At 51.4% G+C, this 17,117-nt stretch overlaps 1 protein-coding gene across 2 annotated transcripts in view; it reads left to right on the plus strand.

The window, feature by feature from the left end:
* RAI2 (retinoic acid induced 2) overlaps positions 1-15,353 on the plus strand; it is a 60,170-nt gene extending 44,817 nt beyond the window's left edge. For both annotated transcript variants that reach the window (XM_088028510.1, XM_088028509.1), the window contains exon 2: positions 13,362-15,353. In XM_088028510.1, coding sequence (XP_087884636.1) covers positions 13,386-14,978 — 1,593 coding nt within the window. In that variant the 5' untranslated portion in view covers positions 13,362-13,385 and the 3' untranslated portion in view covers positions 14,979-15,353. The remainder of the gene's footprint in view (positions 1-13,361) is intronic.
* Positions 15,354-17,117: the final 1,764 nt, after the last annotated feature.

The following is a 17,117-nucleotide window of genomic DNA, read 5'->3' on the forward strand; positions in this document are numbered from 1 at the left end:
GGGATTCACAGCTCAGTTTCTGGAAGAAAAAAAAAAAAAAAACCAACGAACCAATTCACACCAAGGTGGTACTGATCTGCTGGGGTTTCTGAGACACTGAGATGAGAAAGCGAGTGTAAAATACCTAGCAGGGTGCCTGGCACATAAGTAAATGCTTAGTAAATAGTTTATTAGTATCATGTTGTGAGCCTGCGCAGATGGGGCGGGGGGGGGTAGGGGGAGAGAGAGACAGAGAGGCAGACAAAGGCAGAGAAGAGAAGGAACTAGCAAAGCCCTGCGAGTTGATCTCCTTCTCTTTTCCTCCCAACGTAATGGTCTCCCTACTGAATCATGGCATTCTGTTCGTCAGGATCTGTGAAGACATCAAAACACCCCTTTCCTCTTGTACCTCTCCTCCCGAATTTCTGGAACCCCCCCCACACACACATACACACTCCATCCCACTCTCTCCTGTGTTGAGATCTGATCCATGTGGCACCTCCAGCAATTAGGGTTTGATGACCGGAAGTCAGAGGTGGAACAGGTGAGGACCAAGTAGATTCCAGTGAATTCTGGTTGGAGAGTTACAGGGACAACAGGTGGCCTCATTCCTGCTCACCTGCTGTGCGGGGGTGTGTGTGTCTGTGTGTGTCTGTGTGTGTAAACACATGCATTCCGGGAGAATTCTTCCCTGAAAGCAAATAGGAAATAACACCTATAATATACTTCGTCGTCAACTAGCCAGATGTTACATAGCAGCTTTTGCCTCCCCCATCCCGGCCTTGCGTTGTTTATGCTCTATTAGCTTCAATGACAAGACTAGCTTTCAGAGAAATATGGTGAATTTCTAGGACTTCAAATGCTCGCCAACCCTAAGATTCTGCAGTGGGTTGTTCTGCTCTGGAAAGAGCTCACCTCCAGGCAGAGGGATGCTTCTGGCCCAACAATTCCAGAAAGAAGGCTCCCTGTTTAAAAGATGAGCATTCTCCACCCTGTTCTTCCCGCATTGTCTGTGCACTTCTCAGGTCAAGGCTGCTATTATTTTTATTTTTAGGCGGGATGCAGCTGATGAAGTGAAGTGGCGTTTGTTTGTTTATTGTTTTTTTGGTCCCCGAGTTGGAGCACAAGATCACCAGAAGAGAAACTCCCTCTGTGACTCATCGCAGGAGCATCTAGCATTCCAGCCAGCACAAATATGATTAAAACAACTTCCCCGAGGGCCCCAGTTATAGTCTAGCAAAGGAACAAATTAGCCAAGCTGACCATCTCTGGACCATTTTGCTTCTGGAACGAGAGCTGTCTGCAGCCTTCTTATGTGCTAGGCTCTTTATGAGACCTCGAAGTGCACGTCTCGGGAGCTGATTCCTCTGTGGCTTGGAGACTGTCACCATAACATAGGGTCTTCTTAACAGGGTCATAGAGAGTGTCACGCATTGGGAAAACACCTGGCCGTGGTGGCTTGAATTGGTGACATTTGGGTCTTCACATAAGCGCTTTCCAGGGCATGGCTGGTGTAGCAGACATGGTTTGTCCCCCGCCCCCATGTCCCCTCCGATTGGCCTCTGTACCCCGAAGGCTGCTTACTTGCCAACAGCTGTGACTTTCTTGAGGACGTTCCCCCCCTCAGGAGCACACTAGGCCACCTGCCGGGCTAGTTCGAAGGGCCAGGGAATTAACACATCATCAAGGGAGCAGCCTTTGACCTGTGACGGATGGGGGTTGGTGAATAAACACCCCGACTCTGAGGCATGTGGTTTCCACTGCCTTCCAGCATCCCCCAGTGGAATCTAGTTGCCTGCAGTGGTAATTTAGCTGATAAATTGGCTTCCTTCTTTTCCATGTCTCACTGCTTCACTCCTCTACCGGTATTTTCTGGGATCTTCTCCCAAATAAACTACTTCCAGGCAAATCAGTCTGTTTGTGGGGCAGCGCAAAGTCAGACAGCTAGCCGGTTGGGTCTGTCAAAACCCAGCAGCCCTCTGCCCGCCCCCGCCCCTGCCCCCACCATATCCATCACCACTGGTGACCGTCAGGAAGTTTCCACCGTGGCTGTGGCACTGAGGTAGCATGCTGTACGTGGGGACGAGGCCCTCTGAGAGCCCTGAACTTCCTCCTGGAAACCTAGGAGGACAGAAACCAGACTTCCAAGAGGCAGCCAGTTCAGCAGCAGGGCCCCGTACCACTAAGTAAGGACAACTTTGGATACTGCTAAAACCTCCGTATCCGGGAAGCACATACTCATGAGGTTCTTGTGAGGGAACGATAAGTATTTGCCAACTGAGTCTATATAGGAATGAGTAATTGACTCACATTCACTTCCTCTCTTAGTTCTGAGTGCTTAGAGGTTGAGGGCACATCCCACCCCCTTTCTTGAACCTCAGCTGCCTTCTAGTGGAGCCAGCAACCTTGGTCATAGTTGTAGGTTCTTCTTTCTTTGGAGAGATTTCAAGATGGGAAGATCCTTCCCCATGATTGGTATCTGAAACCCCTAGATTAGAGTTTTATTTCTTTATTCATAACTTTGTCCACTGATTGAACTACGTTCATTATACCAGTAAAGGAAACGTAATCCTTGAACCTAGCAGTCCTGGACCTCGGTGAGAATGACTTCATCAACTTCTTTCTGGAAAACCCAATTTTCCTGGGGGAAACCCAATTCTGACTGCCCAAGGAGGGATGAGGGGGTAGGAAAAAATGAAGATCAGGCATCAAAAGAAGATAAATCTTTGGTTTTTTTCTAGAACTGACAGCCCAGCCAAGTCACACCTGAATGTGCTTGGTGGTTTTAAAAGCATGGGAGAAGATTTCCCCACATTGGGATCACCTTTCTTCTGTACCTTTAGTGCTGGTGAACAATTTCGCACCTCCCCCATACCCTCATCCTACTGAGAGACTCCAGTCTTACCTTGCCCTCCGCCATGCTCCACAGCAACCGAGCTGTTCTAACTTGAGGTGTCCCTTGGTGGCCAGACGGGTGCTTTTCCCCCAGCCTTACCCAGTCTCTTGGAGTCTTCTCCAGCCGAGCAACCCTTCTCTCATTTGGACTACGCCTCCTTTTTAAATAGTCTCCCCCCACTTCTTTCCTTTAACTCTTGCCCGATTATCTCAGAAAACCCCTTTACTTTCTCTCTCCCTCTTGTACTTACCCTCTTCCTCGGCCGTTCCACCCCTACTTTGTTTTTGTTCCTCCCGCGAGTGAGGAAATGACCCTTATGCAGTTGATAAGCTGGACAGGAGAGCCGCCCGGGCCCTTGTGCCAAGGAGAACGAAGCCCGTAGGGCCTAAGGTGCAATTATGCCTTGTAGCCAATCCGCAGTAAGTTTAGCTCCTGAGTCCATATTCAAGATACCGAAGGCTCTGGCCACCGCCTCTGCCTCCCCCAGCTTATCAGCCTGAACGAGCACTAGATTTTTGTACTTCATCGTTTTCCCATTGTCCTTCCCTTTCAGTTGCGCCACAGCATTGCTTCCTATTTTCGCTGCGCCTGGTCGGCATTTCAGCTATGGTGGGGGCCAAGTGAATTTCTGTGGAGACCTCGCCGTCAGGTGTTAACATTAGTTCTATGTCAAATGCCTTCCCAGTCCATTGCAGCTGATTTAAAAATAAATCTTTTAACAAACAGGGTTTTAACTCGGGAGCTTAATGCGCTCCCCACTGGGAGCATTTGTAATGCTAGTTAAGGCACTCAGAGGAAGGATGAGCAGTGGATCTGAAGATGATTGACAGTGACACTGGTGAGAGGGTGATGGTGATGGTGGTGGTGGTGATGATGATGATGATGATGCCCGGCACGGTGCCAAGGACTTCACATGGACTGTTTCCTTCACTTGTGACCGCCACCGCAGGTCTGTAAGCCCCATTTTGCAGAGAGGGAGATGGAGGCTTCGAACTCACTTGCCCAAGGCCACGCAGCTAGCAAAGCTAGGCAGAGCTGAAATTTGAACCTAGGCCTGTCTGAGTTCAAAGCTTGTACTTCTGACCACTCTCACGGGGGGGCCCTGGTGCCCAGGATGAGACTGGTACTCCTTCTATGCTGGTAGTTGGTGAGGGGCTCACATGCATTTGGAGAAAGGGAAAATCTGAACTCTAGTCCTTTGACTTCACAAATCTACACCCCTTCCTTCCAGTGACCCCTCAAAGGGTCTATTTCTGGCACACTAGTCTCTGGAAAATGTCCGACTAATGACACGGGATTATAAACAGTCCTTTTCCCAGAACAAAAATTTAACCTTTGTATCTCAATCTAATTAGAAGTATTTTCTCTTCCAGAGGCAGGTTTTTCCCCCTCTTTGTTCCGTAGTGAAGAGGTTTCTTTATTGCCAAAAAAAAAAAAAAAAAAAAAAAAATCTCCAAACACCATAGCTTTTTAAGATGACAGACACGCCCGAGACCTTAGATGAGACCTGCGCTCCTGCACAAGCTGGCCACTCAGACACCAGCACCTGAGGATGTTTGGGGTTTTCTGTGTCCAGCTGAAGGCTGGGTGACCTTGACCAAATGCAGGGACAGACACTCCCTGACTCTCCCAGTCCACTGTCCAGGTGAGTGTCCCCTGGCCCCAACAGCAGTTCTTCAGGATTTTTCTCCCTGTGATTCCGAGGTTCACTGAGTCTTGAAGAGGGCGCTTCTTGCCTCATAGTTTCTGGAAGACAAGCATTTCTTCTCTACTTTAGAGAGGCCCTTGCCTTAATATCTCTTCCCACTGCTGTCTCAGGACTGGAGTTCTTCCCATAGAGACTTACTCCTTTACCTCTGCAGGAAATGTGGGCCTTGAAAGAGCCCTGGTAGAAGCAGATAACCCTGGGAGAAGAGCAATTGGTTAATCCCTTGGGAACTGAGCTCCTAGAAAAGGCAACAAGCCAATGGAGAAAACAGTACTAGGGTAGAGGAATAGGAAATACATGCCTGGCACACAGTAGGTGCTCAGATAGTTTTTGAAAGAATAAATACATGAATGGAGGGGCACTGAGTTCCTATTCTAGTCCTCACCCAGTTCTGCATGGCCCAAGGGCTGCCATTGGTCCTTGTGGGCACGCTAGAGGTCATTGGGAGTGTGAAATGGGATCGTAAATGCAAAGATACCTAACGCTGTCCTCCTGGGCAAGAAAGGAGGTTGGGCAACGCCATGGTGCCCTCGCCAGCCAGTCTCCCAGATCCATCTCACTTGTGCTCTAGTGGAACCCCGCAAAGGCCATCGACCGAAAACCGGGCCTGTGAGTTGTTGGCTCTAGTCGTGAAGTTTTCCCTGTAATCTTCAGATTTGTCCAGCTTTAATATTTCTCATTTCAACTGACTGTACCTGGCGAGGCCGAGCCTTAACCTGAGACCCTGCAGAGACCACAGAGTAGGTATGTTTGGCACGGGCTAGGTTCTTTGCTCTGGGAGTAGGTGTACTCTACAACCTCTGAGCCTCACTCAACCTCTGAACCTCAGCTTCCTGCTCGGCAAAATAGAGAGGTAAACTGGGCCAGTGACCCCAAGACTTGTTCAGGCAAGGGGGACCCTGGAAGTTTTGCTGGGCCTTGAGAATGTCATCATCTCTCCTGCTGATTTGCAACATTTTTATTCTTGTACTCCTACCAGAAAAAAAATTGCACACTTCTCCAACACACACACACACACACACACACACACAATTATATATCTTCCTGTATTGATTTATTATATATGCTGTAAAACAGAAAAATGGGAATAAAAAGGATGAGATGGCAAAATGAACATCAGTGAGTTTTATGGTGACCTTACCTTGCTCCCAGGCAGACCTCGGAGTCCCCTGCTTGCTCCTCCTGACTCACCCACCTCCGCCGTGTTTCACCGGCGTCACATCAGAGCTGAGATTTGCAGGCTGTGCTCTGCACAAGTGCCCATGGCCACTGCCCATCTAACTGAAGGGGAGACTCAGTCCTGGACCCGGAGGCCACCACTGTTTTCATAAATGAAGTGACATGTTGGGGAGCTCATTTCCAAAGCTCACCTGGGTGGTCATATTTCTTTTGGAGGGCTGTGTGGGTCTCTGGATATAAAAGGCAGTCAGCTCTAAGGCGGGCAACTATTTTGTGTATTCTCTGTATTTTCACTAATTTGGGAACACATTCACGGGGCAATTATGTTCACAGTACCAGTAGATCGGCTCTGTGCTGGTGTTTAAAGCTCAGAAAATTGAATCACTGGGGCAAGTAACTAACAATTATTACACCCTATGGGGAGAGCAAAACCATTTTTTACCCAGCTGAAATTACTTCTTAGATATTTAGTGCATATCAGGTCCTGAACGGTGAAACCATATCCACGTTGTATTAAAGGACGAAAATTATGCATTGCTCATGTAATTCCTAGCAAGTGGCGACTGATTTTTATACAGAAGTAAGTCAGTCACTGAGGGTGTAGTTGAAGTACTGGATCAAAAGCAGAAAATAAACTCAGAATAGAGAGTGCTTGGTGGGGCAGGATTCTTAGCGTAGGTCTCTGTGAAGTCAGCCTTGCAAGAGGGAGAGACATGTCACCTTCTCCCAGGGGCAGGGGAACTTGGGGAGACACTGTGAGAGCTGGGGAGAAGTTGAGGGAGCTTGGATTGATGGCTTTAGTTTTTTCTGTGAAGCAACGAAGCCAGATCAGTCACTAAGAAGGTTGGCCGACAGCTGCCTTGTCTTCTGGCCTCTGGATTAAGAGTTCCCAACCTGACTGCACGTTAGAATCACCTAGGGAATTTTTTAAAACCCCAATGCCCCAGTTGTGCCCCGGACTAATTAAATCAGAGTCTTCGGGGGGGGGGAACCCAGACATCAGTAGTTTTTAAAAGCTCCCAAGTGATTCTAATGTGCAGCTAAGTTTGAGAACCAGCACTAAGCCAGAACTTGTCAGACTTTAACATGGTTGCCCTCAAACCTCCCGGGGGGAGTCTGTCAAGGTGCAGATTCTGATTCAGGAAGTCTGAGGTGGGGCCCAAGAGCCTGCATTTTTTAGCGAGCTCCCAGGAGGTGCTGCTGCAGCTGCTTCAGGGACCCCATTTTGAACAGCAAGGGCATAGACGATCCAGGTTTAACCTGAAATAATCGATAGCTGCCTACAGGCTCCGTAAAAATCAAAGCTGTCAATATTTTACAGTTGTTAAACACATATCTTAAGAGATCTTATCAAGATATATTTTTTAAATGCATGTTTTAGAGGAAGAAATTTATCTTGATAGAAAAATCTAGATGAGGCTAATTTCAATGGAAGAAGAGAGCAGGTCACATCTGCCTGCTGTTGGGGCTAAAGGGGGCATACTCAGGAGCAGGGCCAGGGCCTGGGGGTGGAGTCTGCCCAGCCAGCCCAGGGTCACTAAGATCACTTCCCCTGAGGCTGGGCTTGCCTTCCAGTAACCTCAGACAGTGGTCCCTGACTTGAGTTGCTTTGCTATGTTAAATAACCCCTGCTCCTCATACCCAGGTACCCAGCTATAAAGTGTTTGCTCAGGGGCACTGGGCTCTGCAGACCAGAGCCTTGTGATCATCTTGGTAGTTGTCTATGGTAAAAATGTTCTAAATTCACAAAATAAAATTAAGCCGCTCCCTAGAAGATGATCTGGCCTCTGAGAGGGACTGCTGGCATCCTCCAGGATCTTTTCCAAATTCCCTGCTCAGATCCCAGACTACCCGAACTGGTCTTGAGGACTCTGTCTTGGGTCAGTGTGGAGTTCACAGCCACATTTTGGAGTTCCTTCAGTTTGCGTTGGTGCAGGCTCTTCAGGGGGGCCCCGCAGCATCATTTGGGGCATGGCAGAGGGCACTAGGGATGAGGGGATTGGGCTGTCTGGGAGTGTGAGAGAGAGAGAGAGAGTGTGTGTGTGTGTGTGTGTGTGTGTGTGAGAGAGAGAGAGAGAGAGAGAGAGAGAGAGAGAGACTGACTTAGTAATAAATGCCCATAATGAGGAAATTAGATGGACTCTAGGACCTGGAGACTAGTCTAAATTATCTGAGTGTTCAAGTGTTTTTGCTTTTTATTATTTATTTATTTATTTATTTTTAAGATTTTATTTATTCATTTGTGAGAGAGACAGAGAGAGAACAAGCAGAGGGAGAGGCAGAGGGAGAGGGAGAAGCAGATTCCCTGCTGAGCAAGGAGCCCGATGTGGGACTCGATCCCAGGACCCTGAGATCATGACCTGAGCCGAAGGCAGACGCTTAGCCATCTGAGCCATCCAGGTGCCCTGTTTTTGCTTTTTAAATTAAGCCATAAACAAATCCTCATTATATAAATGTCAATCTGTAAGGAGGCCCGTAGGGTGACACGAGGGCAACAATCTGAAAGCAGGAGGCCTGAGAGGCAGGCATGGCTTGTAGCAGCACCTGGTGGGGCACAGATGTGGGGCGGGTCCCTAACTGACTGCCCGGGAGTTAGGCCCCAGGTCAGCTTCCTCCCGAACGTACCTCCTTGGAAGGAAAACAGCACACAGGCAGCCTCAATTCATTTTTCTTTTCCTGGGAGTGCTAGAGAGACACAGGAACCCAGGGTGGACTCATTGTCATGCCGCTGGCTGGTGAAGGTGGCTGGCTGTTGTGTTACCCTCCGTGGTGCCGCTGGGGCCTGACCCTCTGCTTCTGTCACAGCGAGAGCATGGGGACTTTTGTAAAAACTGGTCTCGGGCAAGTTTTGGTCATACTTTCTGGGTCGCGGTTTCCTCATCTGTAAGAAGAGTCAGGAAGAGGGTGGAGATGTGAGCTTGAACGCCCCTGCTAGCCTTGACGGGCCGTGATTGTATACATGGGGAGCCTGCAACCAGGGGCTGGGCAGGAGAAACCAGACTCAGGAAGGCCTAAATGCTCATTCGTGCGCCCCTTCACTCACAAAGCATTTCCTGAGCGCCTACTATTCACCAGATACAGAGAGAACGATGAGGCAGTCCTTCGCTCCTGAAGAAACAAGTGACTAGGCAGTCCAAGTATGACTTGAGGGGGGCTCAAGACCAGACAAGGGCAAGTTGGGGTCCTGTAGGACCTCAGTGAGGTGGGAGTGAGATCTCAGAGGATAAGACCCCAAGTGTGATGGATGAGCAGGAGTTGGCTGGGGGAGGGCAGAGGCCCAGGAGGGCTCCAGGCTGAGACACAGATCCTAGGGAGAACCTGCCTCTGGTACACTTAGATCTTGGTGATAGCTAGGCGAGGGGTTCAGATAACCATTCTGTGACCCCACAGGTCTCTGAGCCTAACTACTGCGCCAAACAGCCTCTCCTCACCTCCTCATTTGCCCTGGGCCCTGAGACTTTTCCCGAGTTCCCATCTGGGGGGCACGTGGCCTGTACTGGGGTGGACCCCAACCCTCCAGCTCCAGCAGCTGGCCAAGGGCCAAGGGATTGAGAGTGACCCGCAGATCCAGACTGCCCACTTTCCATCTGGCTACACTGCATTTATGGACCCCCGCCCCCCACCCCGACCCCGCTCATGATGGGCGTGGGCAAGACAGAGGACCGATGGATGGCCTCATTTAAACCCATTTGCAAAAGATGTTTTGAAAAACCTGAACAAAATGTTGCCTGTCATCTCTGAAGAACTCCTGCCCTTCCACTTGAGCATCAGTTGGTGGCTTCTGTGATTCCTCTTGCTTTAAAGAGGTCCCTAGCGCGCCTGCCTCTCCCTCATTCATGCTGGGGTTGGGGGTAGAGACTTGCCCTTTGAACCCTTGTCTCATGAGCTGGTTGGTCTTTGCAGAGCATGGCTAGGGCCTCCCGCCCTGGCTCGGGCAGCAGCGCCACCCTCTGTGCCCGCACTGGGGGCGCTCGGGGCTCCCAGCACCTGACTCAGAGTTGGGGCACCCAGTGGTGGGATGAATGACAGGGGAGGGAGAGCAGAGAGAAAGAGAAGAAACTTCCTGGCAGGCAGGAGGGTACGTGATGAAGGCAGGGCTACCCGTTCTTTTGCCGGTGTAGCCGAATGCAAGCCTCATCTCAGCAGGCCAGTGGCGCTTGAGGGAAGGACTGGGGGTGCTCACGGGGCCTACTTTGGCTGAGTAGTCGGGGGAGGGGGTCCAAAGCTGTCATGCGGGAGGACGTGGAAGTGAGATTGGGCCCGTGCCTCCTTTCCCCTTTGCCCCAGCCCTGCTCCCAGAGACTTGAGTCTGCAGCAGGAGATCTAAAGGCCTCCCTGTAAGTCATAGGTGCTGAGCTGCCCTCCCGCCCATAGGACATCTGTCTCAGGAAAGCCAAGGTGTAGAGGATGCCAACCTTCCTGCCCTCCAGTGACAGGGCTCTGGGCTGTATTCCCCAAAGTCAGGAACTCTGGTGGCCCTTCAGCTGCTTCCCTGGTGAGGGGGACAGAAGAGGGCCCTGGCGGACAAAAGAGAACAAGCAAATAGTTCAGTGATTTTCTGGAAGGGAACTGGCCACCACCACTCTGAGGAAATCTCATGCTCAAGGGCTCTCTTTTAGACAGCTCTGCGGATGCATGCGCTCGGTGTTGAAGGGAAGGCTGTAGAGGACTGCTCTTGCCAAGAAACCGAATGCATGCAGGATTGTGGCCCTCACAGGTCCCACTGGGAGAAGAAGCCTGGGATTAACCCTGAACTCTAATCCCAGCTTCAGTGTCCCTTATCCTACTCATCTAACATTCCTAGGGAATCGGTCTTCTCATCAGTAAAATGAGCATAATTATAGGACGCCTCTCATGGGGTTGTTCTGGGGATTGAGTGAAGTAATGCATGGAAAGTTCTCAGCATTCTTGGCAGAGGCCTGGCACATAGAAAATGCCCAGTGAGTTGTGGCTCTGGCCATCTGTGGAAGGAGCGGGGACCCTCTGTCCTGGCAAGGTCCCCTCCTCTCGCTCTGAACAGGAAGGTTCTGGGCGAGTAGGAGGCCTAGAACCAGGGCCCGGCAGGGAGAGGAGTGAGGTTTCACAGGAAGAGGTGAAAGCCGGCACCGGAGAGGAAGGTGTGCGCCAGGAGCAGGGGGAAGAAGCATTGAGAAGCCTGCCTTCTCTGTCTGAGAGGGGACAGGGGTGCGTGAAGGAGGCAGAGATGGAGGGAGGCCATCTTGTCGGGAAGGGCAGATAGGTGCAGCCCGCTACAAGAAAGCACCTTCCTGCTGGGTAATCCTAAACTCACAGGAAGCCCAGGGATGGCACAGAACACGTCTTGACCTCTCCTGGTGAGTTGCCTCAAAGGCCATCAGAAGCCCCCTCAGATGGGTGGCCATGGGGATCTTCTCTCACTTGTTGCCCTCATTCTCCTCACCAGTCTCACCTCAGCTTCCCTGTAGCCTCGTCTCACCCCTCCCGGGGAGTTCTGGTCCCTGTGAGGGACAGGGCAGGCCCTTCTGGAGGAGACCTCAGGTTCTCGGGGCCTTTACAGGGCTGCGAGGGAGTGGCCAACAAAGCTTCGTCCTGCTGATGTTGGTGCCTCTCCTGGCATAACTCTGATGCCTTCTCATGCTAGCACATCTCACCGTTCAAAGACATGTGCCCCACTGGCCTCGAATCTCCGCTAAAGCGGGAAGCTTTTCTGACTGGCTCATGACAGCATCTCTAGCCCGCCCCCCCCCCCCCCCCCCCAGTCAAGGGCCAGTGTGCAGTAGGCATTCAGCAGATCAATTAATTGAATGAGTGAATGCATGCATGCCTTCAGGAATGAGGGAACCAATGGTGTGTTGGAGGTATGATATTCTCTGGGCTGCGTCAGGGAGCATTCCTCTCAGGAAAATCCAGGCCCTTGGGTTGGGGCAAGCCCTCTCAGCTTCCCTGGCGTGGGCTGCCTCCTTACTCTGCCCTAAAAGAATTATTGGCCAGCACACTGGGTCACTTCCTGCTTTCCGGAGGATGCCCTGGCTCTAGGGAGTCAGGCTCTGGAGCCCTCCCTCAGAGGCACCCCAGTGCCACCCTGCCAAGGGCATCACCCACAGAGTTGTTTACATAGCACCCTTCCGCTTGCCATCCCCTCCTCCTGCTTCAGAGAAACTCCTTGTTCTGTGCATTTGACACATTTTGATTGTCTGGAAATATCACACCTCTGTTCATTTGTTAAAGCTGCCTTCCGGGAGTGAGGCCTTGTGTGTTCGTTTCCACTCCCATGGCCTGCTGGGCTGCCTCTTCTCCTTGTTGGGGCGGATGTGTTGGTAATTTGGGGGTGAGGAGAGGAGGAGGTGAGGTGACCCCGGGACTAAAGTCTAGACAGCTCCAACAGGTGAGGTCAAGAATCTGAGTTGCCCAACGCCTGCCTGGTGAGCCTGAGGATTATTGAATTATTATTGAGCCCAACCAGACTCCAGAGCTGCACAGATCCCTAGTTAGACATGGTGCCTGCCTTCTCCATGGCAACGAGGCTAAATATGGACGTGTTTCCATGGAGAGCCATCTTGCTGTGGCAGCCCTGCCTCCTCCAGGAAGCAACCGCCCTGGGTTCCTTCGGCCTCTTAGGAGGCGACCAGAAGTGCCGAGGATGTCAGGAAAGGGTAGCTCACCTTTGAGGATGTTTGTTTCCAACAAGTCTGCCATTTCCCCAGCCCTAGAGTCAGCAACATCCCCTCTTGACAGCTAGAAGTTAGGAGAGGTCACGGGTCACACAGATGAGCTGATTAGGGAAAGCGACCCTGGGCCCGATGAGCGTTCATGCAATTATCCCATGTCCGCCCAGCTCTGCGGAGTGGATTTTCCTGTGATGGGGAGGAGGAGGGATGGCATTTGTCAGAGGGAGTCCACGAGACAACTGTGATGATCCTTGTGGAAATGCACTGCTGCTCTTTTCATCAAGCCAATTTGGGAAGAATTATTGCTACAGAGAGTTTTTAAAAGGCTTTCCATAATTGGGATGGGCCTCTTCCGTTTTCCTAGAATGTTCTAATGATGGACATTAGGGAGGGCATGAGATGTAAGGAGCACTGGGTATTATATAAGACTGATGAATCACAGACCTGTACCTCTGAAACCAGTAATACGTTATACGTTAATTTAAAAAAAAAAAAAAAAAAGAATGTTCTAACGTGACAGGATTTTATTTTGTCCTCGAAGTAAAGTAAGTCTTTGCTGCCCATCTGAATTTGAACAAGGCAAATCTGCACATACACTAACTGTCCAGTACGGCACTGTGGAATGGAACTTGTTGTTTGGCGAAGGCTAAACATATAAGCTGCGTACTGGGCTTAAAAATACTCTGTTTAACCTCTCTTGGCTGTTTAGTCATTACATCATCTGTGTTTGTAGCTTAATCGTTTGTTAAATTGGGCCTTTCTGTGCCCAGCTGATCATCTGGGTGTGTTTGTATATATTAGGAAATATCTATAACGTGTATGTATACATAGAGAGATGGGTGTGCTCCCTGGTTCACCGAGACACAGAAACTTTTAAAAGAGGTGGAGGGAGTGCTTAAGGCAATTGTAACTAGTCTCCGATGGAAGTCACATCACGCGTTCTATGTTGCAGGCCCAGTGGCACCAGAGCCGAGTGATGGACGATCTGCGGTCCCAGAACCTCTCCATGGACATGACCGACTCCTCTCCCGCCTTGGCCAATAACAGACTGGAGAATGGCATGGCCCAGCTCATCACCACCGAGGCCTGGAACATCAACTCCACTGACCTGGTAAAGAAGGCCCTGGTGACCGTGCCGGCCCCATCCATCCTGAACCCCCCGGCCGAGTCTCAGAGCGGCATGGCTCTGAAGGTGGCGGCCACCGTGCTGCAGCCCCTGTGCCTCGGGGAGAGCCCGGTGGTGATGCCCATTCACATGCAGGTGGAGGGAAGCTCTGCGCCCGAGCTCAACCCTAATGGCAATGCTGCGTATGTCATGACCACGCAGGGCCCTGTGCAGCTGCCCGTGGTGCTGGAGCAGCACGTCTTCCAGCACCTCAACTCCCCTCTGGTCCTGCCGCAGGAGGCCCCGTGCTCCTCCAGTGCCATCCACAACAACCTGTTCCAGGCGGCCGAGGACCCTGAGGCCCAGCCCCAGCTCTTGGACCTGCGGATCCCCAGCCAGCCGCAGGAGCCCACGCTGCCGTTCGAAGCCGTGCTCCAGAACCTCTTCCCCTCACAGGGCGCTCTTGGCCCCCCACCCTGCCAGCCTCCTCCTGGATACGCCCCTGTGCCCCCCCAGCCCTTTAACCCCCCCCTGTCCCCCCTGGTCCCTCCGGCCACCCTCTTGGTGCCCTACCCCGTGATCGTCCCCTTGCCCGTGCCGGTCCCCATCCCCATCCCCATCCCGGTGCCTCAGAGTCCTGAATCCAAGCTCAGCTCCGCTTTCCCCAAGCCGCCATCTTCCTTTGGCCTGCACCCCTTTAAAGGCCCCCAGCCCCCCCTGGAGAAGGAGGAACTGAAGCCCTTCGATATCCTACAGCCAAGGGAGTACTTCCAGCTTAGCCGCCACACGGTCATCAAGATGGGGAGTGAGAACGAGGCCTTGGATCTGTCCATGAAGTCGGTGCCCTGGCTCAGTAAGGCTGGCGAAGTCAGTCCCCCCATCTGCCAGGAAGATGCGGCCCTGGACCTGTCGCTGGCAGCCCACCGAAAGTCTGAGCCTCCCGTTGAGACACTGTATGACAGCAGCGGGTCCGTGGACAGCCCAGGTCACGCCGCGATTGAGAAACTTCCCAGTGGCATGGAAGTGCCCTTTGCCCCTGCCACGGCCCCTGGGGCCTTGGCTCTGATGGATAGCCACGTGGGCAGCAGCCACCCCCCTCAGCTGCCCAGCCAGCCCAACCAACCCGGCGGCGAGGTCAAGGCCGAAAATCACACTGAGACCGTGAGCGAGTCCCAGGCGGCCAAGGTCATTGTCTCGGTGGAAGACGCCGTGCCTGCCATCTTCTGCGGCAAGGTCAAAGGCCTCTCGGGCGTGTCCACCAAAAACTTCTCCTTCAAAAGAGAAGACTCCGTGCTTCAGGGCTATGACATCAACAGCCAAGGGGAAGAGCCCATGGGCAGCACGGAGCCCCTTCGGAAACCCGTCAAAAACCGGAGCATAAAGTTAAAGAAAGTGAACTCCCAGGAAATACACATGCTCCCGATCAAAAAACAACGGCTGGCCACCTTTTTTCCAAGAAAGTAAATAATGGCTTTTTAAAATTTTTATGATTATAATATGGGGAAAGGTGCATTGGTTTTATAAAAAGGCATTTAAAACAAATTATCTTTGTTAATTATTTTGGGGAGTAGTTGGGAAGCGGGAAGGCAAATTGGCTCTAGAGGCCCTGTAAGCTAGTATCGTTTTCTTTTTTAATTTTTGACTTTTCACAAATGAGTAAATAAGAGCAACCTATTTTTCAAGCAGATTGCACATTTTTTGCAGCTTTAATGGAATATTGGGTGAATCAGAGGGGTAAAAAAAAAAAAAGCTATTTTCATTGCCACAAAGTGCTTTGATGATGTAATACCTAATAAAGGGTAGGATGACTATTTCACAATAAATGTTTGTTTGCACTAATTGGTTGCAGCATTCTATCATTTTTTAAATTTGCATTCCTTAACTGGTGTGGTTTGGCCAAAACCGTTGCTTGTAAAGCCTGACAAGTTCTCTGTGCTTTGAGACCTGTAAGCTCTTCGGGCATACCGGGCAGAGAAGAATTATATTGGCCTATGCCCCCATAAAAGGAAGACCAGGAAATATGTATGACCTGGAGCAAGTCACATCCCCCTCGAAACCTTGGTTTCTTCATTTGTAAAAATGTGGCACAGAGAAGGGGTGGGGAGGCGAGCTTCAAGTACCCGAGGTCCCTTCCAGTTCACATTGACCCTGGGTGTGGAGAATTCTATGTCTGAGCCTTCTATAGACTAAAACAGACAAATGTGTCTAAAAGGAAAATTTGCCTGCTTCCTCCCCACCCCCTCCCAGAATTTAGCTGCAAAGGACCTTCTTTTCAAGGGCAGTAAGAGCATTGTTCTGAATGACTGAAAGTCTTGCAAGTCAAAAGTATTACTGAAGACCACTCAGAACGAGAGGTAAGTCCTTTGCTGGTGGATCAGGAGATGGCTCAGACATGTTCCTGGCCTGGGGCAGAGATACTCGGGAGTGGGGTCGGGAAGGGAAGAAAAAGTCGCCCCTCTTTAGTGTAGCCCAGTGGTTCTCAACTGGGGGTGATGGTGCCTCCCCCGGGGACATCTGGCAATGCCCGGAGACACTTCTGGTTGTCAGAGCCAGCGGTTGGCAGGGGGCGGGGAGGGGGGCGGGTCGGAGGGATGCTATCGGCATCTGGTGGGTAGAGACCCGGGACGTTGCTAAACATCCCACAGGCATGGAACAACCCCCTCGGCCGCCACCACAGCAGGTGATCCGGCCCAAATGTCAGTGGTTGCCAAGGCTGAACACCCCTGGCTGAGCCATTTCTCGTTGGGCGGAGGTGAGGCACCTGGACGAAGGGAACAGTACGCTGCTCTTCTGTGACAGCACAGAACACCCCCCCCCCCCCGCCCACTCAAATCAGCACCGTGAGCGTACGCTGGAAGTAGACCTGCTAGGTGGCACATCACACCTGGGTCTGAAGCTGTGCTGGCGAGAGACGGATCACGGTGTGCCTGCCTTTAAACTTAGAGCTCTTTCTTGCACGTCTTGCAGTTTAGCATGCATCCAGCTGTTACTGAGAACACGAACAGGAGGGAAAGCAGTTTCGAGACTGTTCTTTTACTACGAGGCTCGCCGTGGATAGGGTTGCCGTTTCAGCCGGTCCTGGATTCTACCCCCAGAATGGATATTCTCTTTCCTGCTCTTTTCCTGTGCTGTTACACTTTATTTTTCCAAGCGCACTGTGGTGGTAGGAGGCAAATAGCTGTTGCTCGCCAGGCTGACTAGTCCTGTTCACGGCACTGGCTACACCCCGGCCCTTCGGCCTCCGCACGGGACACTCTTTTTTTCCACTTTTACTGCCATGCTGGGTTTCTGGCCATGTTTCCTGAGCGTGGCATGTGTGTTCTGGTCTCGGAGATGACAACCCAAATGCACCCGGGGACTTGCTGGTGTCTCTTCCCCCATGTTTGCGGTCTCTTGTGCTGCCTCTGTCTTCACAGCGTACTTACTACCGCAAGAGCCGCTGCTTACCTGGCTTCGGGGGAACAGAATTCTCCATCTGGCCTATAGAAGAAGCAGGTGCTTAAAGCTCAGTGACATATAGGTGGTAAAGGAAGGCGTTTGCGGCCTGTGATTACATTATAAACCTCAAGCCACAAATTTCTCTTTCATGTGTCTGGAAGTGCC

The sequence above is a fragment of the Eumetopias jubatus genome, unplaced genomic scaffold (genome assembly GCF_037043125.1).
Source record: "Eumetopias jubatus isolate StellerSeaLion01/CBP00866 unplaced genomic scaffold, mEumJub1_p1.0 scaffold_11, whole genome shotgun sequence".
Classification (NCBI taxonomy): Eukaryota; Metazoa; Chordata; class Mammalia; order Carnivora; family Otariidae; genus Eumetopias; species Eumetopias jubatus.